A 26,114-nucleotide genomic window follows, 5' to 3' on the forward strand; every position below is an offset into this window, starting at 1 on the left:
CCTCACCTCTTTTCCCGTACTCATTTTTCCTAGTCTAGTACAGATGACAAGGCTTCTGGGTATGGGCTACAGCCCATGATGGCTATGTCCTGCCTCCACTGTCAGAAGCAATGTGCCCCTGAATACCAGTTGTTGAGAATTTCAAGTGGGAAGAGCACTACTGCACTCACCCTTATGTGGGTTTCCCACATAAGGCATGTGGTTCACCACTGTGAGAGCAGAATGCTGGCCTTGGCCTGATCTAGCAGCAAGACTCTCCCTATGTTCTTATGGGCTACATCCTTTCTAGATTCTACACAGTGCACCAGCTGTACCTAACAGAATCTTGATAGTAGCAGCTCCTTGTTTTACTTCCAGGGCTGTGAGTCATTCTGCCTAAACATATGGACTTGACTGCCAAGCAACCCCTCCATACCTGGTTAAATGTAGAGTATAGGCACATACCTGTATATTGCAGAGGAATCTGGGACATTGTTCCAGGGTCCACCCTTGATTTATGCGGTGGGCCTGTTGGGTCTTATAGTTTATTCACATGGACTAGAACAGTATGGCCCAGAAAGTACCAATAATTCTCTTGCATACCTGCAAACAGTTTTTTTTGGAGAAGCTTGGCCAAGATGGCTGATCTTCTCATTGAGAAACTCTAGCAAAAGTCCAAGGAGTCCCACAGCTTGAAACCATGTGCAGCTACATTCTGTGATTTATCTCCTGCCTTCATCTTAACACAAACTGAAGTTCTAAAGTTTGGCAATCATACAAAACCCATTGTGTCTGATTTTTAACCCCTTCTTCTCTTCTTGACCTGGCTCCATCTTCTGGCCCATCCAGAATATCTCCTGGCTGATCTTTTAGGCTTATTGATGGATACAGCATAGATACAGCATCATCCTACTGTGCCTGACCCTTTTAAAAAATGCTCTCTTCTCAGTTCTTCTTAACCATTTAGAAATGTGTGACCAGAGAGAGGAGTTTTCTGTGCCATCAGATGCTAAATGTGCTGGTGAAGCAAAACTCTTCTGATGTATCTGCACATCTGAGATCAGAAAGAGCAGTTGCCACTATTTCTGCCGTACATCATAGCCATGTATTTATTTATTACAATTAATTACATCCTGCCTCTCAGGATGCAAATCCTTTCAGTGCAGTTTACAAGTAAACTAAATTGCATTTCTGCTGCAGTGCTTCTTCCAGCTCAGAGAAAGAATGCTTCCCTTTTAGCCGAATAAAGAAATTGGAGGTCCCAGTCTCAGCATTCTGTGGTTATTGAGGATGCTGAAACCTTAATAGAATTTACAATCTACTCAGCCAGCAATATCCACTGCTTCCCCACCAGGTGTGGAGTAGGTAAACAAGATCAAAGTCTTGCCATGGTGAATGAAATGAGTCAATGGTTCTGTTTTCCACTGATCATGTTAAGTTCTTTTATACTGACCACTGCTGCTTCTAGTTTGGGAGAGAGAATGTAGCTTAGTGGTAGAGCACATGTACTGCTTGCCAAAGAGCACATGCATTGCATGCTAGATTCAACCACTGGCATCTCCAGTTGGAAGGAAGAGGTAGGAGGTGATGTGAAAGAGTCTTCTCTGCCTAGGATCCTGGAGAGCTACTTCCAGCCATAACAGGCAATACTGGACAAATAGCCTGTTCTGGAATGAGGCCACTTCCCATGTTCGTAGCTTTATACTATCTGCTCTGGCTGGCAGCAGTTCTCCAAGACCTCGGGTAGAAGGAGGCTATTGTCAGTCCTGTTACCTGAGAGCCCTTTTTGGCTAGAGGTGCTGAGTACTGAACACGGCGGGGCTTCCCTTCATGCAATACATGCACTTCTTCATTGAGCCATCACCCTCCCCAATGCTTGTCCCAAGACAGTTTACTGCCCCCAGGCAGCTGGAGTGACATCAGGGCCACAGAGACTATCCTTTTTATTAGGCAGGTACACTGACTGGGGCTGATGGAGGCTGCATCTTAAAACATCTGGTGGGCACCACCTTGGCAAAGGCTGCTGCAGTATGTGAAGCTTGGTGTTTGAAATGGAAACATGAATAGGAGATGACAATGTCAGAGAGATTTGAGCCGATGGTGTACCAAACTAAATGTCAGTCATTTTTGAGAGGCTATTTTTGGGCACCTAATAATGCCAAGGGCTGGGTGCCCCTCTAGGCTTGCTCTGGGCTTTCTGGGTGCTGTGGGCCTGCTCTTTGCTCCTGGGCTTCAGTCTCGAGTGTTGCTCGTGCGTACAAGGCAGAGGTAGAAGACAAAGCATGCAAAGGGCAAAGCAGAGCTGAATCTCCAGAGGGAGGAGGAACAGGCTGAGGCTATGGTGGCCTGCATGGTCCATGCAGAGCCTGCATATTAGAGTGTCTGAGAATTCTGGGTGTGCAGGAGGGTTGGCCCTCGAGCATCCTGTCCAACCAACATCCTGTCTCCCAGGTGTGAGCAAACAGTGGATGTAATTGTCAGAGGCAGGTATACCATTCCCTGAGCATCCTTGCATCCCCCAAATTCTTGCTCAGAGAGATCACTTCCATGAAAGAGACAGGATGGCTAGTGAAGAGGGTTAAGGAAAGCAACTGAATATTATTCCATTCTGATTTTAGTGTGCTACATGCACACATATCTGTAGAGTCTACGAGTTTGCTCTGAAACAGCTGAGTGCCTGAATACTTCCCCTTCCAGTTGTTTTGAAACTACATAGAGAGCTGTGTGGTGGTGGGGCACTTTTACATACCAGGAAAAAATGAGGATGCATGTAACAAAAAGGAAGAACCTCTACTGTGATGGAAGGATGGGGCACCTTCAGGAGGCGTCAGGGGACGCACAGGCCACAGGTTGACCACCTCTGCTGGAAGTCAATGGCTTTTCATGGGGGAGGGGAGGTTTTGCCTCAGTCTGTTTTCACTGCTCCCTCCCTCCTTCCCCTCCCTTTCAGCCCACCATCGCCCCATAATTGCCCTGATCCACTTCTAGTGACAGGCAACAATTAGTGTCTGTAGATGCAGCCCAGATAAATACTGCAATATGGATGGGATTAAGGACACATCCAGATGTGCTGCTGAAGCATCAGCTCTGCACACTGGAGGCTTTTGTGTGATGGATCAAGTGTATGTTCCATTAAAAAAAATTGCATTGTTTTAGGTGAATAAACCTTTAGCACATAAACATACATGAATATCTTCACTACTGTCTCATGATGCAGACTGAGGAATGTACTGCTAACTGTCGGGTTTGAGACAGGGACCAATCATGATCAGCTGTATCCATTTAGTTCTCAGAAGCTTTTGTGGCCCCTCTCAATTCTTGGATGGTACCCCTGCCCCCCTCCTTTTACTATCATGCTCACCCAAAGGGTTGGCAGACAAAGTTTAATGTCCATTGCATTTCAGACCTGAGATCCTTCATCAGGGAGTTTCAAATACAGAAATTCATTCTCTTCTAATACCCTCCCTTTCCCCTTCTTTTGTACATTTGCTTCCTGCTTCTCCCTCCATTCCTCAATTTGCTTGAGGTTTCCATCTCGTGCTGCATTATCATGCAAACATGAAACCACCAGAGCAGCCTGTATCAACCCTTGGCTGTTTGCTGAGCAGGCCAGAAAACTAACTGTCTCTAAACCCCAGAGAACCCCTGCCTGACACACACACACCCCTTAGTCCAGAATCCATGCCCATCTCAGTCTCTCCCTCTCCCAAATCCCTGTCGGCATCAACCTTCAAATTAAATCAATGCTTACTGCAATAGCAACAAACAACCACGTCCCCCAATCTTCCCCACCAGGGAAATGAGTCTGTAGCAACATAGGGCTATGCCGGGAGTAGATTGGCAGGGGTGGGGGTGGGGGGAAATTGGGCTGAGATCTCTGCCGGAGGATGGGGAGGGAGTGGAGACATTACACCCCAACAACTGGGTCAGGAGATAAAGCAAGCCACTCAGACAGAACCCTGGTGCCTGACTTGCGCACGCGTACACACACACACACACACACACACACACAGAGAGAGAGAGAGAGAGAGAGAGAGAGAGAGAGAGAGAGAGAGAGAGAGAGAGCGCCTGCTTCACCCAGTGCATCACTAAGGGTTAATGCAGGCAATGCGCTGAAGGGATGTGGGCTGTGTGAGTGTTTGATCATTTGAAATCTCTCCTTCTCTCTCCTTTCTCCTTTGCATTCCATCAATCAGGGAGGTTGGCGCTGGGAACTGGGAGACCGAAAGCTGCCAGACGGTGGAAACTCTCTCGGCTCACACCAAGTGCCATTGCAGCCAGCTCTCCACCTTCGCTGTGATCGCCCAACTGCCCAAAGACCTGGTAAGTTTTGACAGAACGAGGGAGAGCAGGCTGGGCTCTCGGCCAGCGCCACATTCCTGCCTCCCACCAACGGAGGTGGCCCAACCCTGAGACAGGAGGGCCTGATAGCCAAATTAAAGGTGGCAGGGTAAGGAGCCAAGCAAGAGTAATGGCAACTCTGGCCCACAGGACACAAGCTCATCATTCAGCTTTGCATGTGTGCTAAGGGAAGAAGTTGTGAGTTTTCAAGAGGTACTGTGTGCTCTATGGAAGTCTACTGTTGTTAAGGGATGAGAAATTTTCAACAAGCCTACTATTGATCTGGACCCAAAGGGACTTTGCAAGGTTGCATCCCTGCAGGGAGTTGCATGTGCACACCCACAACTTTGTTGAACACTTACCCAGATTCCCCTTGCATGTTCTTGTCTACCACCTCTCTCTCCCTTTACCTTTGTCCCTGAGAGCTCTTTGCAAAGTCTGACAGTGTGGGCTGTGTGAGCGGGAATGTCGCCTGGTTTGAATCTTACCTCCGCCCACTGTAAATTCACCAGGTAGCTGTCAGCCTCAGTTTCCAATCTGCAATTTGGGGGACAAGAATTCTGACCTGCCTTAAAGTGTTGCCGTAAGGATTACTGAGCTAAGGTTTAAAAGTGTGCAAAGTTCCCTGGTTCAAATCTTCACTACTGTGAATTCATGAGGTAGCTATACACAATACGCTGCCTCACAACCTCAATTTTGCAATCTGCAATTTGGGAATAATGAAATGTTGTTTATTATGTATTATGTTGTTATGTTGTTATGCTGTTTATTATGTATTATATTATATGAAAATTTTTCACACATCAAAGTGCTGATATAAATACCAAGTTTTTATTAGTAGTGTTATTGTGTGTTGCTGTTGTTAGTGTTACCATTATTGTTAAAATAGCAGATGTACTCATTTCCCCTAGGGATATAGATGGATCAGTCTGTCTCAGTTTTTTATGTTTTCATTCATAACTCCATTGCAAACTGTTCCCTCAATAGTCTCTGTTAAAAATCCATACAATAATTTCCACATTAGATAGATATTTTAACACAATTCCTCTCAAGGAATGTATTTTTAAACATCATCCCTCAAAAGTACACATTTAAAAATGAGTTTTTGATACTTTTTTTTTTAACGAGAGCTGTATTGGGGCATTTGGGATGTTCAAAAACCAGTGGATAACCAAGATCCCATCCACACTCTAGTCTAGAGATATGGATCATATCAGATTTTATCAGAACTGACAAAGATCATATCCCTGAAGCATCCCTAAATTCTCCCTGGGTGCCTTCTTTCATGTGCTTGTGCATCTCAGAAACTTCACAGATGTCTTACTCTGACACCACTTCATTTTCTTTTCCTTTTGCAAATAAGCAGTCACCTCTGTGATGTTACCACCCCTACCTTTTGAAAACGTTCTGAGGGCATGTTCGAGTCAAAGTTAGAAAAAACAGTACTGAAGGGGTGGAGAGGAAGGGAATGCCTTGCTTTCATGGGGCATGCTGTGAAAGCAAGGCCTGTGGCTCATGCCTGAGGGGAAGACACAGCCTCCCAGCTAGGCCTAAACCCAGAGGTGGGCTGAAATTTCTCAGAAAACAAACTGAATATTATTGAAGAAAGGCAACAAGCTGGACTACTACGAGTCCCGGTCATTCTCTCATAGCCCATCGCTTCCTCTGGTCATCAGTGTGAGCTAACAATACAGTTTTGCTCAATGTTAATGGAAGTGAAATTTCACAGAAGACCATTTCCTGATTTTTCTTTCTTCCACCCCGTCAATTAGTGACTAATAAGTCCAATAAATAATAATCGATAATAATAATCCCCCCCGGCAACCAAAAATATTTGGTAAAATTACACCCACACTATTTTGCCATCCATAAATAGAGTGGAGAATTTTGGAAGGCTGTTTCATGGTGGCCTTACAATAACTATTTGCAGCCTGAGCTAAACTTATATGGTTTCCATGGCAACCATTAGGCCCCTGCCAGTGATGGGCTTGCATTAAGGGAAAGTGATACACACACACACATCTGCACACACATAACCACATTCAGTACGCAAAAGAACAGAGTTAGCTCAGCCTTAAGTTGCAGTTGGGGAGGGTGGGGTGGTAGTTTCAACAAGCTCCCCTCCCCATTTTTTCTTTGTAACATCTGCCATCCCTTCCCACTGCCATTGTACCCCACTCAGAGTCTTGTATCCCTCTTCTCATTGATCTAAGTAGACGCAAAATAATATTTAAGTTGGTGGGGAGTAAAGGTAGCCATTTGGACCCATACGAAAAATCCATAATAGAGGATTTCCTTTATAGGTCAACCAAAATGTGACAAGGTTTAACAAGGTTTAACAAAACGTGACAAGGTTTCAAGTTCTCCAGAACTCTTCATCAGGCTAAATCACCCTTTGCCAATCTGATTCCTTTCCTATGGTTTGGACTACAACCCAGTGATGGAATTTGTAGCATAAAACATAGGAAGCAACCGGGTTGGCAAAGACTGGACCAAGGGCTAATCAGACAAGTGCTATGAGACAAAAGTGGTTTGACTGATGGGGAAAATGCAAGAGTCTGCTTCCAGGCAAAGCCTTGAGAGGGAATGGGCAGGAGGTGGCAGACATTCAAACAAAAGTCTGTTTGGTGCTATTATGCAGGCTTCAGATTTATTTAATTGGTTGATTCATATTTGAAAATATAAAAAAACAGTGATAATCAAATAATTACTGTTAATTGTGATGCTAATGTTATTGTTTGCCATCCTGGGACTTCTGAGTGAAACGATGGATTATAAATACCTAAAATAAATTCACTCCATATCACAGACATTTCTAACCCACTGTTCATCAGTTGATCGATCCCAGGGCAGGTTGCCATAGTTTTTAAAAGAACAAAAATAATCCAGCAAATAAAAGCAGGGAAAAGAATAAGAATTAAATTCTTTTGCAGTATAAAAGAAATAACCGCAGCAAATGTCCAGGCAAACAGATATGGTTTAACATAGCACCAAAATGCCAAGGCTGCTACTTCCGGGGGGGGGACATTCCATCATCAGGATGCCTGCCACCACCGAGAAGGGGGGAACATTTGAAAAAGTGCTTCAGCACATGTGCAAAGTGCAGGTTACCTTTTCCCTGAATAGTGAGTGGGGAGAGCCAGCTTCCCACACACATTTGCAATTGATGGGAAAGAGCTTCAAGAGCATAGGTTTTATGTCTAGAAAGACTTGAATCGCCAACTCTTCCCTATGGCAGTGACTGTTCTCTCCCACTCCTCACCTCCCCCACTACCCAACATCTGCTCCCTTTGTCTCCTCTCTGTGCCTACCTCCTCTGCTCTCCTCTTCAGCAGCCCCCTTCACCCTTCCCATTGTTTCCACCCTCCTACTTTCTCTCTGAACTCTTCCCACTTCCAGACGCCTTTAAGTAGATAATGCCATAGATAATGTGGATCTATTCTCTGCAGCGTTTCTCACCCCCCACGCTCCCTCGCTGCTAGAGTGGTTGAAATTTATAAGAGTTATTAGCAAGCCTTCAAAGCATTAATATGCTTAGCGATGGGGAGGAGGAATAGAGAGCCCGTGCCAGAAGCAAATGGGCAACCATCTTGGGGGCGTGCTTGGGAATCCTCCTCTGCCACGCTGGCGACGCCACTGAAGGCACGGAGAGAGAGAGAGGAGCTTTGCTTGCATCCTTTGGTCACAGGCCTCTTTCATGCTCCCCTACCCAGGCGGGGTCATTGGTATTCCGGAAGCATGCCCTATTGGCAAGGAGATGGAGAGCCACCCTTGAGGAATGCAGAGAAGCGGCAACGGATTCTCCCCCCTTTCCCTCCCTCACCCGAGACCTCAAGCCATGTGCCACAGGAAGCAAAACAGAAGAGGGTGGCGGGGTTATTCAGAGATGCAGACCTTCCTACTTGACAGAGAAGGGGCTGTGCTTTGGAGAAGGGAGCAGGCTTTAGCCACATGTCTGCCAAAGGGGCCCTCAAGTTGTCCCATTTCTCCCCCATCTCAACAGGGACCAAAGACCAGGTACAAACTGGTTTTGTAAGAATTCTTCTCTGGTGTTACTCCCTCCCCCCCCCCAACCCAACCCTGGGAACTGGAAGAACATAGGAACAGCATTGGTGTCAGGTCAAGCCAAAGGCCCATCTAGTCCAGCAACTTGCTCTCAAAGGGGCCAACCAGAAGGCTGTAAGAGTTGTAGTTTGTGGAACAGGAATTCCCAGTGCTATATCACTAAGCTACAATTCCCACATTTGTGTGTGTGTGTGCATGTACATAATGCTTTCTGCATGGAAATTTGGTCCCAAGTTATTAACAAATGTGGTGAGAAGAATCTTGGCATCAGATCTTTAATCTAGCCAGTTTTAGCCCTGCCAGTCAGTTGGCAGACAACTCTTTGCTTTCTAAGAGGGAGGAAGGTGTTAAATTGGTATCAGAGTTTCCTATTATACCTCTGGTCATTTCCAGGTGACCTTTCTGCTGAGCAGTCATACTGATTTGTTTCCAGGGGCTTAGACAACAGCAGTTATTTATTAAGCACAGGGCCGGCTCTATGGCCAGGCTGGGTGGCGCAGTGCACCACGGCGCCGGCCCGTCAGGGGGGGCGCCACGCAGCCGTGCCAGCCGGCCGGCCCGCCACTCCACCGCGCAGCAAGCCCGCCCGCCCGCCGCGCAGCAGCACCCTCGGCGACCGCGCTGCGCGCTGAGCCCGGCCACCTGCCTGCCCGTCGCGCTGGAAAACGGGGCGGCAGAGGGATCCGTCGCACCACGGCGCCAGGGCGCCAAAGGTGCTTAAGACGGCCCTGATTGAGCATTCATTTTTATTTGCTTGTGGGATGGTTAGATGAAGCTGTGCTTGTTGGTGAAAGAAAAATAAATAAATATAGATGTAAAGGAGAATTCCTAGGTGCTAAGATCTAAGTTTGGGGCAAGTATTCTTTGGTGAAAGAACCCCAGCAGAGATTAAAAATCACAAAATATGCAAGAAAATTAAGTGTGGAAATGTAGGCAGTTAGATTTTTTAAATATGCCTTTGTGGGTTCCAAATATTTACTTTTCCCCAGCCTAGAAAAAGACCACACATTTGGTAAGCTAAAAATGATTTGTTTACAAACTCTTTTAAGTTCAGATTCATGTGCTTTTCCATACAGCATTCATAAAAAAAACAAACAAAAACTTGCACAGGCAGTAAAACTTGGTTTAGTTACAGTGGCGAAACTTCCTAAATTATTGGTACAGGAACTCAAGAGTAGCTTGTGAGAGCCATGAGGTCAGAGCAACCAGCTCAGACTTCCTTACATGCTGCATTTCTCTTGGGAAGCAGGTCCTTAGTGGAGGAACTGCATATTGAAAGGAAAACATTCAAGGGTGCTTCCAGATTGTTGCTATTTTCAGGTGTCGTGGCAAATTCAGATTTACGCAATTAGGGTTGAGCTGGAGCTCTTGTGCCTCAAACTTACTTTCTTAAAAGATTAGACTTTTTGCAATAAGGAAAGTGATAGGGAAATGCACTGGAAAGAGTGGGTAACATTTGCCTGACACTGTGGGATAACCAGCACCATATATATAACAAATGGTTAAGTCCATAGAGTAAGCTGTCCTGCCAGACTTAGCTCACCTTGTGTGAGGGGTGGGGACTCTCTCACCCTCACTCTCTTCATTTTCTGCTTCTACTCTTGCAGGCCATGGACTCTGGCAGCTCCCCCTCTGTCCCACTTATGATTGGTTGTGCTGTTTCTTGTATGGCTTTGTTGACCCTCCTGGTGATCTACGCTGCCTTTTGGAGGTAGGTTGGCTCAGCTATTCATGGCTACAAGTAAACTCGAGAACTGCTCTTTGAGCTAGCTCTGGTTAACCAAAATCCTGGTAGAGATGTGGCAGAGTCCTCCGAATGGAGTGGTGGTGGTGGGTGGGTGGGAGGTGGGAATGGCATTCTGAATTTGAGCTGAAATAAAATCTTGCACACATTAGAAATTTGGGGCATTGATAAGTGTGACTTTGATGCTCCTTTTGCTTTCTCCTTTTAAGATTTGGTTTAGAGGGTTGTTTTAAAGCAAGGGACATTTTATTGCTTCATTTGAAAGCAACATTCTATCGTTAAGATAATTACTTTATTACCACCACCACCACCACCACCCCCAAAGAAAAACATTTTTCAAAGCTCCTAAATTCAGCAACATATATAAAAGAGGATATTGTAAAAAAGAAAACAGCCTCACATTAGAAAAAAAGTGACCTTCTGGTGTGAATATGCTTGAAAATTAAATATTTAAGCCGCAGATTAGCAAAAAGTGTGGCATTTTTCTTCCCTCTCTTTTGGTACATGCATATGTATGGATTTGCCAATCAGTTCCACATTAGTGATTGTGAAGATAAGTGGGGAGGCAGCAATTATTGCCAGGTAAATGGCAATTTGGGAGGAACCCTTAAAGCATTTCGCTAACACCACGGGAGGTGATTTTCTTTGAGCCCATCCCATGAGAGCAGCACAATGGTTCCCAATTGATGGTCCGTGTAACCCACCTGGGAGGTCCGTGGCACCAATCACATAACAAAAACTACCAAAATTTTCAAAAGTAGCAGGTCCATGGCTTGACTTTTGAAAAACAGGGGGTCTGCCATACTTAGCTAATTGGAAACCACTGGACTAGGGCACCATTTAAAAGCCTGCAACAAAACAGGTGTGGTCATAAAATCAGGGAGGGGGAACCCTCTGGAAAATCAGCATCCTAAGGGGGGGGGGGTGGAGAATAATAAAACAGGGACATCACTGTGCACCTAAGATAATGGGAATAATAATAATTATAATAATAATACCCCGGCCATCTGGCCAGGCCTCCCCAGCCACTCTGTGTGGCTTCCAACAGAATATTAAAAACATGATAAAACATCAAACATTAAAAACGTCTCCAAACAGGGTTGCCTTCAGATGTCTTCTAAAGGTCAGATAGTTGTTTATTTCCTTGACATCTGGTGGGAGGGCGTTCCACAGGGTGGACACCACTACTGAGAAGGCCCTCTGCCTGGTTCCCTGTTACCTCACTTCTTGCAGTGAGAGAACCGCCAGAAGGCCCTCGGCGCATAGAGAAGGTGCTGCTGAATCCAGGAAGACCCATGCAATACTTCACGAAGATGTTTTGAATTGTGTTCTATAGTAAATACTGCATTGATGCCCTTTTATGGTAATTGCATACGTGAGGTCATGTGCAAGATGTCAAACCCCCCCCCCCCCCGATGTTGGGTTCAACTTTGCCCCTGTGCTCCAAGTATCTCTCAAAGCTGCTCATCCCCATCACCTTCTTTCTTGTAGGTTTATCAAGTCGGAACGCTCCATCATCCTCCTGAACTTCTGTGTCTCCATTTTGGCCTCCAACGTGTTGATCCTGGTGGGGCAGTCCCAGATGCTCAGCAAGGTGAGAAAAGTTACTCCTTTGCAAGACATCTACAGATCATGCCGCTTTGTTTCAGCCTTTGAGAGCGTGGCTCCATGCTGCTTCTAACATAGATTTCTATCTGGCCTTTTTAAAACGCATCTTCTCTACAAACCTAAAGGGAAGATTTCAAAATTTGGGCCAGATATTCAAAATCTGAATGAAAAAGGCCACCTTTTCGAAATGCGTGATATCTTGATTTTACAGTTTGATTAAGATGGAGATTTGAATGGAACACTAGGGAAGTGATGCATCTTAAAGTTCAGCAATTGTGAACCTCTCTTTGATTTCAGTGGGGAGGTTTAAGCCAGTGGGCTCTCCCACCACTTTCTTGGCACCATTTGCAGACTGCAAAAGTGACAGGAGGAGGAGCTCAGTGGCCTTGGAGGACAAAACAAAGGCTGTATCATGATGTAACATGGTCCTGATAAGGGTCATATGGGAAAACAGTAGGCACTGCTGGCATTTGCTGCTGCCTCTGTGAAATGGCAGCAGTGGCGACAACAGGGGTGAAAAGGTGGCACTGGTTTCAGTGCCTGCCACAAGCTACCAACATTAGGCTGAAATATCCTGTTGGAGAACTTTCAGACCAGCTTTAATTTAAAAATGAGCTTAAGTATCTCCACTGAGAACAGTGGGATTTAAAAGTTTAAAGTCGGACAGATTGGGTGCTAAATAATATTAATAGTATCATGTAAGCACCTTAAAAAGTACTTTATCAACCTAGTCGGGGTGCATGAAATAATATAATGTTAAATATTGACCCAGCAGACGGAGTATTTTATACCTTGTTTTTAAATATTTAAACACAGTTGAGCTCATAAAGAATATTTAATTTTGACTTCTAAATTCATATTGAGGGGATCCTCTCTACAGCTTTTCGCATAATGTGTGCCTCCCCTCTCACAAGGTTATGCTTCTGATCGTGTGTCTTCCTTTCGTTTGCCTCTGGAACCTGATATTTGAAGACATAGAGTCTATCTGTGCCTTAAGGCACAGATTCCCAGAGGCAAGCTGAATACAGTTGGGAACAGAACTCTGGCCTAGAGAAGCTCCCACCCCATCCAGAACTCTTTATATGTTCCACTTCAAAAGAGTTCGAGGAGCTTTCCCAGTTACTACTCCCCCCCCCATCACCCCAACTCTTTCTAGCTACATCATTGCCACTGAGAGGTAAGGAAGGAGGCAGCAGCTGTTTGGGAGATGAGTCATACTGAGTGAGAGAGCCTGCCCTAGTGCTTCTCTGCATGAAGCAAATTGCAATACATATTTGGTTATCTGCAGCCTGCACATCCAATAAGAAAAGGGGGTAATGCTACATAGCTGAGTAAAGAAGCTGGAAAATGTGCTGGAAAATGTTTCTTATTTAAGAGAGACAGAAGCAATGCTTGAGCACAGAATTCAATGCCTGAAAATGTCTGTTTCTAGTTGGCTTGTGCAAAAGTTGGCTTGAAAGAATGTGGGCATCAATTGCAGGTGGGGAGAGCAGTTTTAACAGGGGAGGAGAGGAGTCCAGGATAAGATGCTCTCAGTGAGCTCCCTTAAAATGTAAGGGGTGAGGACTGTACCATTCCCACCACCCCCTTCCCATAGTGCCAATTACAGTGGTACCTCTGTTTACGACCTCAATTGGTTCCGGGGAGCCGGTCACTCCCCAAGAAGATTGTAAATGGAGCGCCTCTTCTGCGCATGTGTGAAGCGCTGTTAGAGTGCTTCTGCACATGCACAGGCTGCACAGATCACTTCTGTGCACCCGCCCGCCACGGAATCCGGATGTAAGCACTTCCGGGTCCGCGGCGGTCGCAAACCGATCGATCGCAAACCGCAGCGATCGTAAACTGAGATATGACTGTAAAGTCATCTCACTCTTGCGGCCCCTGCTCTGCCCCAGCCTGCCTGGTCCCTTTGGACCCAAAGCTCTGGTGGACAGAGCAGCCACCTCTAGTGATGGGGGAGAGACTTCACTTTGCATTTTACCGAGAAACTGCCTAATTTCACACTTCTCCCAATGTTGCGATGCACTTCACAGAATGCACACTGATGCATATTTTAGGGGGGGGGAATGTGTGTGGATCCATATGACAGTGAAAATAACATACAGAAGTTGATTTATTTAGAGGAGTTTGCTTGCAAAAATGTTTGTTTTTTTTTTTTTTAAACATACTTTTTATTAATTTTACAAAATACAAAAAAACAAAAAAACGGTACATACTTAAACCCCTTTTCCACCTCCTTCCTACCCACCCACATGGGTCCTCCCCTGCCACAGAAGTATCCCATGTTTGTGAACAGTCAGAAATGGTCCATTTTATGCTTGGATTTCTGTCCTCCTCCCCCTCCCCTGACCCCAAAGCCCCCCCCTGCCACCAGGGAGCTCCAGCAAACCAGGGCAGTACGCAGGAGGACATCCATCCAACCATCTATTGTTATACCAAAAAAAGAGAAAAATAGAAATAGGAAAAAAAGGGGAAAAAGAAAGGGCGAAGAAAAAAAGAAAAAGAAAAAAAACAATACAAAACAGAAAAATTTTTCTTGCATTCATAGTTGAAAAACCATATTTTATGGGCTTCCCCTCCCCCCCTTCCCCGGTTTTCATCCCTTTTTTATCATCTGCAACAGTTTCTTACTTTATAAAAATACACCTTTGTATCTTATACAACTTATAAATCAATTGTTAACATTTTCATCTAATATTCAAATCACTGAAAATTCAAACTCCCATTTTCTCTTCCCGTGCCTAATTTTTTTTTTCTCCCTCTATAAGCCTCCATATTTTCACATTTTCCAAAATCCATTCACTTTTAAAACTATAACTATTCTCAATTTAACCTTACATCCCCGATTACCGGCTCCACCCCCCCCAATCCAGCAAATTCCAAAATCAGCAGACCAGTTATAAACCTGTTAATCCATCCTTATAATCACAACATCACTTTCCCTTCACCCCACCCCCTGTTTACAGTCTCTTGCCATCCAGGTCACCATACAGGACCCCTGAATTTCTTCTCTTCTCTGCATATTTTTTCCTTCTTCCCTGTGGGCGTTCTGGAGTTCCAATAATACCAATCGTGCCCCCCTCAAAGACAGGGCACTCCATCCAACTTTTTGTAGAGTAGAGTCATCATTTTTTTCATGGTGTGTTTCATTTTGTGTTGAATCATCACAGTCCTCATCTTCATCTTTTCCTTCCCCATCATTGTCATTCTCACATTGCTCTTTTTCAGTGTCAAAAGCTTCATCTCCTAGAAAATCATATTCCGCCATCACCTCCTGAAATTTCTGCTGTAACTCCTGTCGTCGTGTCTCCTCTTGACATAACTCTATTCTTGTTTCCCACATTAAGGTCAAAACAGACCGCTGGAACTCAGGGGAACACTTTTTTGTTGACATATTTCAGTCCTGCCAAGGTCAAAACTTATCACGTGGGGTGGAATATGATCACAGTTTATTTTCTCGACTCCATTTTAACAAGCTGGCTGCATTCTTCAAGTCTTGTTAACAATAAAGTTCGAACTCACATTTCACAAGCACTTAAGCCAAAAAAGAAATTCCACAAAGTCCAGAAATACAAAGTGAAGTAAAAATTGACTTATAAATCCTGATCAACTCACTGAATTGCCTAGGCTGCCGGCTCCCGAGGGAAAGAAAGGTTTTTCTTAGGCTTTACCTCATTGCTGCAGGGCAGTCATAAACCACAGTCTCTCTCCCCTTTTCACCCTGCATCAAAGGGGATATTCTCTTTGATGCCTTTGAGGGATCCTTTTGAATTACAAATCTTCTGTTTATGGCTTCGGGTTTCTATTTACTGTCTCTTTGTTGCCGTGGGGGGGGTGGCTTCCTCTTTTCTCCCCTCTCTCCCAGACCAAATTGTTTTATAATCCAAATCGTGAGGTTACTTACAGTCTTTTCCAATCGTTTTATTTTCGGAAGAATCCAGCGCTCTCCGCCTTCGGCTTGAAGCTTCTCCCTGCTAGAATAACGTTGCCGCTCAAAATGGCCCCCGCGACTTCTACCCTCCTCGCTCCGGAGCTCTTATTAGAGCTAACCGAAGAGTTGGGGAGTCCGGATTGGGTCTGTGCCGAGCAAATTGCCCTCGGGACGCCCTTCCCGAGGTTCTAAGGGGCGCAGCGTTGCTCTCGCTGCCCTCCCCACTCCTAGCAGAGACGGGCCGTCTCGGAGACGAGACGAAACCCCGCCGATCGACGCTGGCGCTGAATCCGGAAGCCCAGAACTGAATCCGGAAGCCCAGTACTAGTCAGAACTTGATACACAAAAGTGTTATGGTGTACACACTCATTTCTTGTGTCCAACTGTTATCCCTGGTGACGTGGGTTTTGCAGGTTTCAGGGCACTCCAAAACCTGTAGCATCTCTTTAACCAGAGGGACAGGGAGGAAAAGAATGTGCCCATCTAAAACAACAATTGTTTTTTCATGCCATATTTGACTCTGTGGGGGGGAAACAATTCTGTCAGGCTCTGGTTCCATTTGCTGTGATACAATCCGGGGAGCAGCATATCTTCATCCATTCTCCCCTCTGCACCTATCCTTTCTCCAGTGCAAACCCTCCAGAACTGACATGTGAATTTCAGCCCAGGGAGATCAAAGGTAGCTGCAGCCTCCCTCTCAGCCCCCAGGCGGCCCATCCATTGCTGTGCAAGGGACCTCGTGCATAATAGATCACCACCCTGCAGCGTTTCCTCTTGATGTACTAGAGACATCGAGGAGCTCGGAAAGCATGTTGCAGGCATGAGTAGTACAAGGAGGGGAACGTGTATGCCAGAGGAGCTGCTGGCACGTCTGGGCCTTGCTGGATAAAACCCTTGTTAATGAAATGGCCAGGGGAGTTGCAGCTTCTGGACTGCGGCTGGAGACAGGCAATTAGGAGTTGCTTGGTTTTCAAAAGAGAGAATCGCATTGTGATTGAGCAACTATTGCCAGCATGAATTGCAAAACAAACAAACAAAACTATTGAAAATTAAGTTGAAACGTATCAATTTTCAGCACTGCAGACTATCAAATTGTAGAGTTTCCAAATTCTTTAGATTTTTTTAAAAAATAAAAATATATCCTTTGTAATCAACAATGCTCTTTTAGGAATGAAAAGTATCTTGTAAATTTCTCACTGCTTAGCATCTGTAAATAATAATAATAATAATAACAACAACAACAACAACAACAACAACAACAACAACAACAACTTTATTATTTATACCCTGCCCATCTGGCTGGGTTTCCCCAGCCACTCTACCCTATGAGTCAGTGGTAGGGAACCTCTGGCACACTGGCCTAGTTAGGTTTCCATTCCAAAAAGAAAAAGATACTAGATGTGATTGTAATGGGGCACAGGAGGATAGTCTTCCTTCCTTCCTTCCTTCCTTCCTTCCTTCCTTCCTTCCTTCCTTCCTTCCTTCCTTCCTTCCTTCCTTCCTTCCTTCCTTCCTTCCTAGTGTTTAGACCCTGCTTATAATTTGAAGTTTCTGAGAGAGAAATTAAAGTATATTTAAAGTACCATAAGATCAACAAGAGCTACTAGAGGGGAACAAATGTGTCTGCAAATATCAACACCCCCCCCTTCAGGTGTCCCATCTGCCACTCTGCTTCTAAATCTTTGGGCCATGCTAGGTCCAAAAACGGGAGCAGCCAGGCCCCTGAAAGGCCTTAATACAGAGCTGGTGGGCTGTGTTCAGCTTCATGGGTCACAGGCAGGCTCTCGATGTCTACCTTACCCACATCAGTTGTCCTAATTCCTGTCTTGCTCCTTAATCGCCATAGGGGTGATGGAGAAGTTTGATTCAGTTCACATTTAAAGTTGAACATACCTAATTCCAAATCAAAATGCAAGCCAAAGTACAGCCATCCCTCAAGTTTCACACTTCTGTAGTGCAGTTCTCCAACCAAGTAATGCATACAGAAATTCACAAACATTGGGTGAAGTGACATACCGTATTTGTCCATCACCAAATCTCCATGAGAAGCTGAAACATCTAAGGCTAATCACATATACAAATATGCAGCTTTCCTAAATTAACCAGCAGAGAAGCAAATACATACAAAATGTTGTATGTGCTTGTGTGTTTATCGTAAAATGTATACACTGCTTGATTGTTTAAAAGAAAAAAACACCCTCAAAGCAGTTTACAAAATGATAAAACAGTAAAATCGTGGAAAAACTCATGATTTAGAAGTTACAATACGAAACAGAGTAAAATTAATTACCTAAACTTTCTAAGCTTGACTGTTTTCAGAATGTTTTCAGCAGGCCCTGAAAAGTGGAGGCACCTGCTTGATATTAGTATATACTGTATGAATATACTTATGACATTATGCTGCAGGAATATATTACAATGTGGAACTTGACTCTTATTATATGTGTTTATATGCATAGTCAGGCTCTTAAGAAAACAATGCATGGGAGACGTGCACAAAAGCAGGCACTTGATGCAAGGGGGTGGTTTCGAATTCCATGTTTAAATCCATTTAAAATGGATTTCTTCTCTGTCCCTAGTCCCACATTGTGCAGGCCTGGCTTAGGCTAAATGCAGAGCCCTTTAGCTGTTGTTGCTGATGGACCACCCCTTTGCTGCTTGTTGCAACGTTGGGAATCTCCCGTGTTTCATGACCCAAACTGTGCTTGTGCATTGCTGGTCCTTTCTCCATGCTTAGCTCCTTCTCCAGCCTGTGGACCAGAGCCAGGCATGCCCTATTAGCACTTGTCTCTTTGTTATAATGCCAGTAAACCTAATGCAGCCATTGACTGATTAAAGTCGGTGGAAGCGTGAAGGTGGAGGCTGGTGGGGACAACAGCCACTTCTGCCAGTTTTTATCCAGCATCAGGGAAGGGAGGGTTGTGTCGCTTGCCTTAGGCTTTGAAATCCAGTCCCATAATGATACAGTGCAGGGCTTGCAGTGTATTTCGAGTACAGGGCCCATTTTATTTTGAATAAATTCCCATATGCGAATGAACATAGGGATTGGGGCAGAGGCAGAGCTAGCTGCTTCGGCACCCAGAGTGACGCACTTGCTGTGCACCCAGGGGTGGGGCCGTGGGGACGGGGCGAGCGTCCCAGGGGGTGAGATGCCCAGGGGGTGGAGCGAGCCACCCATGGTGGGCTGCTTCATGGGCGGGGGGGGGGAGCTGTGTCGCTTTTCCAGAAGCCTTCCTCCCTTCCCTCTTCCTTTTGACAGCTCGGGGGAGGCTCCCCCCTGGAAGCAACCGGGGAGCGGGGGGCAACAGCGCCCCCCAGCGACTCCCAAGCTTCCCCTGAGCTGCCAAAACGAAGAGGGAAGGGGGGGAAGGCTGCTCCCCCAACAGCTCAGGGTAGGCTTGGGAGTCACGGGCGGGTGGCGCGCTTAATGTCACCCCCCTCAGTGATGACACCTGGAGTGTACCGTCCCCACCGCCTCCCTTCCTCCACCCCTGGGTGGGGGAGAACTTTGATTTAGTTCACATTTAAAAGCAAACCTACCTAATTCATGCTTTCTGAAACACAGCCATACTTTAAAACTAGCACTACAGTTCCCTGGCCATGTAACCTGTTTGAAAATTCATATGCTAGGGTAAAATGCATAAAGAAGGCTGATCGCCGAAGAACTGATGCTTTTGAATTATGGTGCTGGAGGAGACTCTTGAGAGTCCCATGGACTGCAAGAAGATCAAACCTATCCATTCTGAAGGAAATCAGCCCTGAGTGCTCACTGGAAGGACAGATCGTGAAGCTGAGGCTCCAATACTTTGGCCACCTCATGAGAAGAGAAGAATCCTTGGAAAACACCCTGATGTTGGGAAAGATTGAGGGCACTAGGAGAAAGGGATGACAGAGGACGAGATGGTTGGACAGTGTTCTCGAAGCTACGAACATGAGTTTGACCAAACTGCGGGAGGCAGTGGAAGACAGGAGTGCCTGGCGTGCTATGGTCCATGGGGTCACGAAGAGTCGGACACGACTAAACGACTAAACAACAACAAGAGTAAAATGCACATAAAAGTGCATATATTAGTGAAAACAGCATTAAAATGCATCATGATAAATCACTGTGTTAAAATGTGTGTATTATGCAAAAATGCATACAAATATGCAGTGCTTTTACCCCCTAAAAATGTTTAGGGGTACCCTCATTTAGACTCAGGAAAATCACCAGTTTATAGTTCAAATCGGAAAAAATAAATACAGTAAATGGACAGAAGTGCAAAGATTCACAAAATGTTTAGGGGTATGTGTACCCCTGCGTTCCCCCCCCCCCAGAAAAAAAGCACTGCAAATATGTACCTCTTAGGAGAAATTAGCCCTAAAATGCTGGTGAATTTTCATGAGGGCTTTTTTTAAAAAAGGAATTTGCAAATTGATGTGGAAAACTGAGCTTAAAACTGGAAAAATGAGGAACCGAGAGAAACTACTGGGGCCGTGTGAACAGTGTTGCGTTTCAGGAGCTGTATGCACATGTGTGTGCATTCATGCACCAGATGCCTTCACCATTTAGAATATGCCCATTGCAGCAAGGTCAGAGGTTTAAAGGCCTCCTTCTTCACAGTACGACTTTTCCAGGAGTGTCAAAAAGCACACCCCATTTTCAACACCTTCAGTTTGCTCCTATACTGTTTTCCTTCATGTGATTTCCCCTGTCCTGCTCCTTCCCTTTGCAATCATCACCCTCATTTGTCCACACTGTTGTTTTAATCCAGTTGATTGTCAAGGTGACCCATGTGATTTGGGTCGATGACATCACAGCAATGTATCAGTGATGACAATGTCATGGAAAAGCAGAGTCACGCAGTAAGCTAGTGGCTAAGAGTGAGAAAGGGAAATGCCTTTGCTTGGTCGTGGATTTCTGGGCCAGACTTCCCAGTTTGCCTTATCAACTTGGATTGTTAGTAGAACTTCACACTCTGTCAACCAGAGCCAGGTGCAAAAAACATACAGTTAGAAAGAGCAGGGTGTCTCTGAGGCACATCTGAGCCCGTGAATTTGTTTGAATTGAGCTCACAGTCCTTTCACATACAAAAAGTCCACTCCTGAGGTTGTTGTTGTTGTTTAGTCGTTTAGCCGTGTCCAACTCTTCGTGACCCCATGGACCAGAGCACGCCAGGCACTCCTGTCTTCCACTGCCTCTTTATTTCAGCAGCCTAATTTAGGTCATTTTCTTCTTGTTAAATAGTTGCACGTTACAAACCCTTTCTGATCTATTGCAAGTTACACAGAAATCTGCCAGTATGGGAGGAAATTCCCCCTGAGGGTTCAAGTGCAGAGGCTCATATGAAATTCCTGAATAGTCAGTGTGCAATAATGCATCACAGCATCCCAATCTGCCTTCCACTCACCCCTGCTTTTGATTCCTGAAATATGCAAATGCTAAAAAGCATTGTTACCGGTAGTTAGATTTGGAAAGTGGAATCTCCAAGGAAAGGTGTTCAATTGCAAGGGGTGTGCATGCATGCCATTTGTTCTTGAATACAACCCAACTCATTTATGTAGGAGGCTCCTGCATTCTGATGACTCTCATTCCCTCCCTTCTCTTTCTTCTCTTCCCCAATCTCCAGGGTGTGTGCACAATGACTGCTGCATTCCTCCACTTCTTCTTCCTCTCTTCCTTTTGCTGGGTGCTGACAGAGGCCTGGCAATCCTACTTGGCTGTGATTGGCAGGATCCGGACACGCCTAGTTCGTAAACGCTTCCTCTGCCTTGGATGGGGTAAGAGGGCATCTTCTCTTCTGGAGCCAGAGTGTTGTCTCCCTGATTTTTTTCGGGGGGGGGGGGATCAGGGAGGCATAACGCAGGGAAAGGGGAAATCGTCTTATAGGTCTGGTTCGCGCAGGAACACTCATTGCTTGCGGGCATATCCAACATTCTCAGTCTACTACCACAGGAGTTTAAAGGTTGCTCAACAAAGAAATCCAACACAAGAGTTGTGCTAGCAGAAGTAGGTCATGCAACAGCTATTTCTTCTGGTGCAACCTGTTGCATAACCATCTTGGGTAAAGTACTTGTGTTTTATCTTGTGCAGCAACATTCTGCCAGTGCAACAAATATACTGCTTGGTGGCTTTCACACTACATTGGGTCTGGAGCACATTAAGAATTGTAGGCCTGTCATTTCATATAATAAAACTGGACGATAAAAGGGCCACCTATTTGTGGGAGTTAACCTTTTTTGCCTGAGAGGCATGCTTTTACCCAGTTTAGATTCCAAACTGAATATTTGCCTGTTAGGTTTTCTGACTGGGCAGAAAAGGAATGTTTTTGTGTATGTAGAACAGGTGAAATTGAATATGGTGCACTATATCTTACATTGTTCTTTATATAATTCATTGGAGGTTAAATTTAATCTCCCCATTCAGTCCTGCTTACAAGCCCAACCAGCTGATTTTTTAAAATAAGATGGCTGCTAGCTGATCTAAGAGAATCCGTTGACTATATTTTCACTAGCTGTAGAGGCCTTTCTAAATTGGATCAGTGCTAAATGTTAAGGGAAAAGTTTTTAACAAATGAATGTTTTATATCTTGTTTATTGTATTGTGAGGGTTCATCCCTGTCTTATTGCTTTGATGATTATCTTTCTTTACACGTGTGTTTTATTGTCGTGGCCATTGGCTATAAACAATAATAAAGCTTCAAGGTGAACCTGTGCATCAGATACAAACCTTACTGACTGCAGCAATAGCATCCAAGAAGTGGCTTGAAGGTGCAAATGACTTAACCAGCAGAATCCTAGAGCTGGAGGGGGCCTTCTAAGGCCACTTAGACCAGCCTTTGCTAGCCTGGTGCTCTCCAGGTATTTTGGACTACAGCTTCCATCAGCCCTGTGCTAGCCGAGGCGAATGGGAGTTGTAGTCAAAGCATCTGAAGGGCTTTTGATTGGGGAAGGCTGATCAACTCCTGCTCTGTGCAAGGAATCCAGAACTAGAATAGTCTCAGCACCCATAAGGGAGAGCCCTTCACCCCTCTGGGCAATTGCCTCCTTTGTCAAATTGCTCTTACTGTTAACTTTTCCTAATGTTCAACCAAAATCTGCCCTCCTGTCACTTCAGCCCATTAGATCTAGTCCTGCCTTGTAGGGCAGCAGGCAGCAAGTCTTCCTCATCTTCTGTGTGAAACCCCTCACAGTTGTATAAAGGATGCTGCCATGTGCTCTTTCAGTCTTCTGGAGGCGGAGCTTCCTCCTGCATTTCCTCACTGCCAGCTTCTAACACTGCAAATGGAATTCTCACAGCACCTGCTGTCATCACCAGCACAATGCTTCGGTAATGGAGGCAATCAGCAAGGTGCAGGATAGTCAAGGGATGTGCATGCATATTGAAAGCCAGTCTTTGATCTCAGCAAAACACTGTTTGCACCCAATTGCTTTTGGAAGGAGGAGTTTCACAAACTGGGAAGTGCAAGGAGTATGAAAGCTTCACCTAACATGCAACGAAACCAGAACTCGGCATGGCATCAAGGGGGCTTCCAGATCAGTTTATTGAGTGTCCTTACTTTTTGCAGGGAGATTGACTGTTTAATGAGTGTTCATTCTGATTCTTTTGTGGGTAGGTTAGACGTTGTTGTGTCAAAGCAAGTGCTGTTACCCAACACTTTCCAGTGCATTTCCTTGTCACTTTCCTTATCACTATAACTCATATCTTTTGGGGAAGCGACTTTGTAGCACAAGAGCTCCCAGTCAACATTAATTGTGTGACATGAAGTTGCTGCTAGGTGACTAAATCCCACCTGCAAACAGCAGCAGTCAGGAAGCACCCCAGATGTTCAGAATTGGGAATGTTCAGAAAATAACTCCTGCAGGTTGGAAAACTTAGGCCAACTTATGAGGTGAGCCATTGCAAGGTGAGCCAAAGCCCTCTCTGCAGATTGGCTTGGCACATTTTGTATCCAGCAGATCAGTCTGTAGTTAGCTCACCTCTATGCCAACTTTGCTTGCTATTCATTTCACTCCTCCCCTTTCCCAAACTTAACCTTGTGGGTAGGGAGGGAGACAAAGGTAAGACTGGGCCACACAATAAAAGAATTCTTGGTAGAAAGTCAAACATTCCTCCATTTGCTAGTGTGCCGCGAGAGGCTGGCTGGTGTGCCGTGATGTGCGGCGACGAGAAGGGCGATTTTGCAGCTGCGAACTCCACCTCCCTGGGCGTCCTATTTCTTCGCCACTTCTAGTTTCCACAGACCAGGGGTCGGCAACCCGCAGCTCCGGAGCCGCATGTGGCTCTTTTGCACCTTTGCCGCAGCTCCGGGCAACTGGCCATGGGCCAACAAGGCTCCGCCCCTTGTCCACCGGGTGCGCTCCGGCTTCTCTCGAGCACGCGGCTAACTGCCGTTCTGCGTGAGAAAGCGTGCGCATGCACTGTCGCCGGGCAACCTCCACTGCCACGCGCCGTCAACGGTATTTTGAGGAGGCGCGCGCGCTTTACCCAGCCGGCATTCTAACGGCACAGAGCGAGCGAGTGAGAGCCGAGAGAAAGCCCGTCGTGCTTTCCGAGGTTCCCTGGCACTGACGTGGCCGCCGGGAGCGGCGGGAAAGAGAAGGGAGGGAAAAGGGAGGAAGAAAGAAGGAAGGCGGGGAGGAGGGGGGAAGAAAAAGAGAAAAAAAGAGAGAGGAGAAAAACGCAGGGAAGGAGCAGTCGCGGTTTCAAAGCAGCGAGGCAGACCGAGACGCCACCCGGTATGCAGCGCTACCCTCAACACTTTGCCCCGCTTTGCTTTTTTAGGCTGAGGGCGGGCGGGGAAGCGGCGAGAGGCCAGGCCGGGCGGGCGGTGCTTACGGGACGGCGGGGTTGGGTGGGGTGGATCAGAAACCCGGATCTTTTGAACTCGGCAGCGCTGACCCGCCGGAAAGCAATATTTGGCAAGTGTTTCTTACAGTCATAATTATAATATAGGGCGGCACAGAGTTAATTTTTTTAATTTTTTAATGGTGGTGTTCCTCGTGATTTTTTTCACGGAACAAGCATGCCGTGGCCCAAAAAAGGTTGAGAAACACTGCCCTATAACCACTTTGTTACAGAGGTTTGTGTGAATCAAGTGCCAGGAATGGGGCAAGAACTTGTGGGCAGGGGAACTCAAAATGCAAAAGCAGCAAGAATAAAAACACTGCTTGTGGTGGTGGTGGGGGAACCTGATTCATGCAAACCCACACACCTTTTTGGGTCAATCCTCAGAATAAGTCATTAATGCCCTCCCCTGCCAGTTCCCCATTGCTTTGGAAGAAAAGAAAAATAACCCTTACTATTGCAAAATGGGGAAGTAACTGACGCTGGAAGCACGGCATAATCACTATCAAGCAGGGTGAGCATGCTCAGAAACATAATTTCCTTATGGGCTCAAGGGACCTGCAGTTTACTCAGATCAGCCCAATTGGTCCCAGCAGAAAATGGTGGGTCTGAGCATGGTCAGAAGGGTCACTTCAAGGTCAGGAGCTTAGAGGGCCTGCATACTTCTGGTAATAAGCAGAAATATCTCCTGCTGCCAGTTACCTCTCCCCCTCCATTCCAAGGATGCATTAAAAATATATCATGCTGGGTTTTGTGAGCATTCTTTGCTCTCAACCCCCCTGGGGATTTTGGGACTATGCCAAAGGACTGCTCATAGAAACCAAGATGGTTTGTGAGATGGTCAGATGTAGGAATGGATGGGGATTTTATTCAGGCTGCATTTTAAGGTGAATCAACCTAGTCAACAGTCCAAGTTCAGAACTGCTGAACAGCATGCAGAACACAGCTATCAGTCAGAATCTCATAGCCCTCTGAATTTTGCAATGCAGTTAATTATGCAAATGCTTAGGGAAAAAATGTGTGGGAGGTCCTTTTCCCATCCCTTGGACCCAGTTCACCCGTCCCTGGTAGCTGGATCTCCGCAAAGTGCTTCAGATGCAGAATTCTTTTGTGGTTTTACCTGCATTTTCATCTCTATATTTCCCATCTAGGGTTGCCAGCCTTGGTAGTTGCTGTCTCCGTTGGCTTTACTCGGACCAAAGGATACGGAACATCCAGCTAGTAGGTTCCATAGGTTGTCTCATCTTCTTAAAATAAAATGGGGAGGGGGGAGGAGAATTGAAACATCTAAGGAGAACCTAAGAATCCCCAACACATCTGAGATGGGAGCAGGCTGCGTAGATATAGATAGGGAGGAAGGATTTAAATCAGTTTGCATTTAAAGGTCAGTGAGCCTAATTCACACTTTCCAAAACAACAAGTGAACTGAAACATAGTCAACCCTCAAAGTTCACATTTTTCCAAATATTGTAATGCAGATCTCCAGCCAAATAATGCTCGGGGGAAATGCACGTGCTAGGGTAATGTTTGCATTTAAATGCATGTATACATTAAAACTTCATGCAAAAATGCTGTGTATTAGGGAAAATAGCTTTGGGGGGAAATGTGCACATTAGACA

General features: G+C 45.6%; 1 protein-coding gene across 1 annotated transcript in view; it reads left to right on the plus strand.

Moving 5' to 3' along the window:
* ADGRB2 (adhesion G protein-coupled receptor B2) overlaps positions 1–26,114 on the plus strand; it is a 163,314-nt gene that overhangs the window by 116,803 nt on the left and 20,397 nt on the right. The window contains exons 16-20 of the mRNA XM_088672247.1: positions 4,176–4,302; positions 9,993–10,096; positions 11,621–11,723; positions 21,278–21,428; positions 25,647–25,716. Of these exons, the coding sequence (XP_088528373.1) occupies positions 4,176–4,302; positions 9,993–10,096; positions 11,621–11,723; positions 21,278–21,428; positions 25,647–25,716 (555 nt within the window). The remainder of the gene's footprint in view (positions 1–4,175; positions 4,303–9,992; positions 10,097–11,620; positions 11,724–21,277; positions 21,429–25,646; positions 25,717–26,114) is intronic.

The sequence above is a fragment of the Zootoca vivipara genome, chromosome 6, assembly GCF_965207765.1.
Source record: "Zootoca vivipara chromosome 6, rZooViv2.hap1.1, whole genome shotgun sequence".
Taxonomy (NCBI): Eukaryota; Metazoa; Chordata; class Lepidosauria; order Squamata; family Lacertidae; genus Zootoca; species Zootoca vivipara.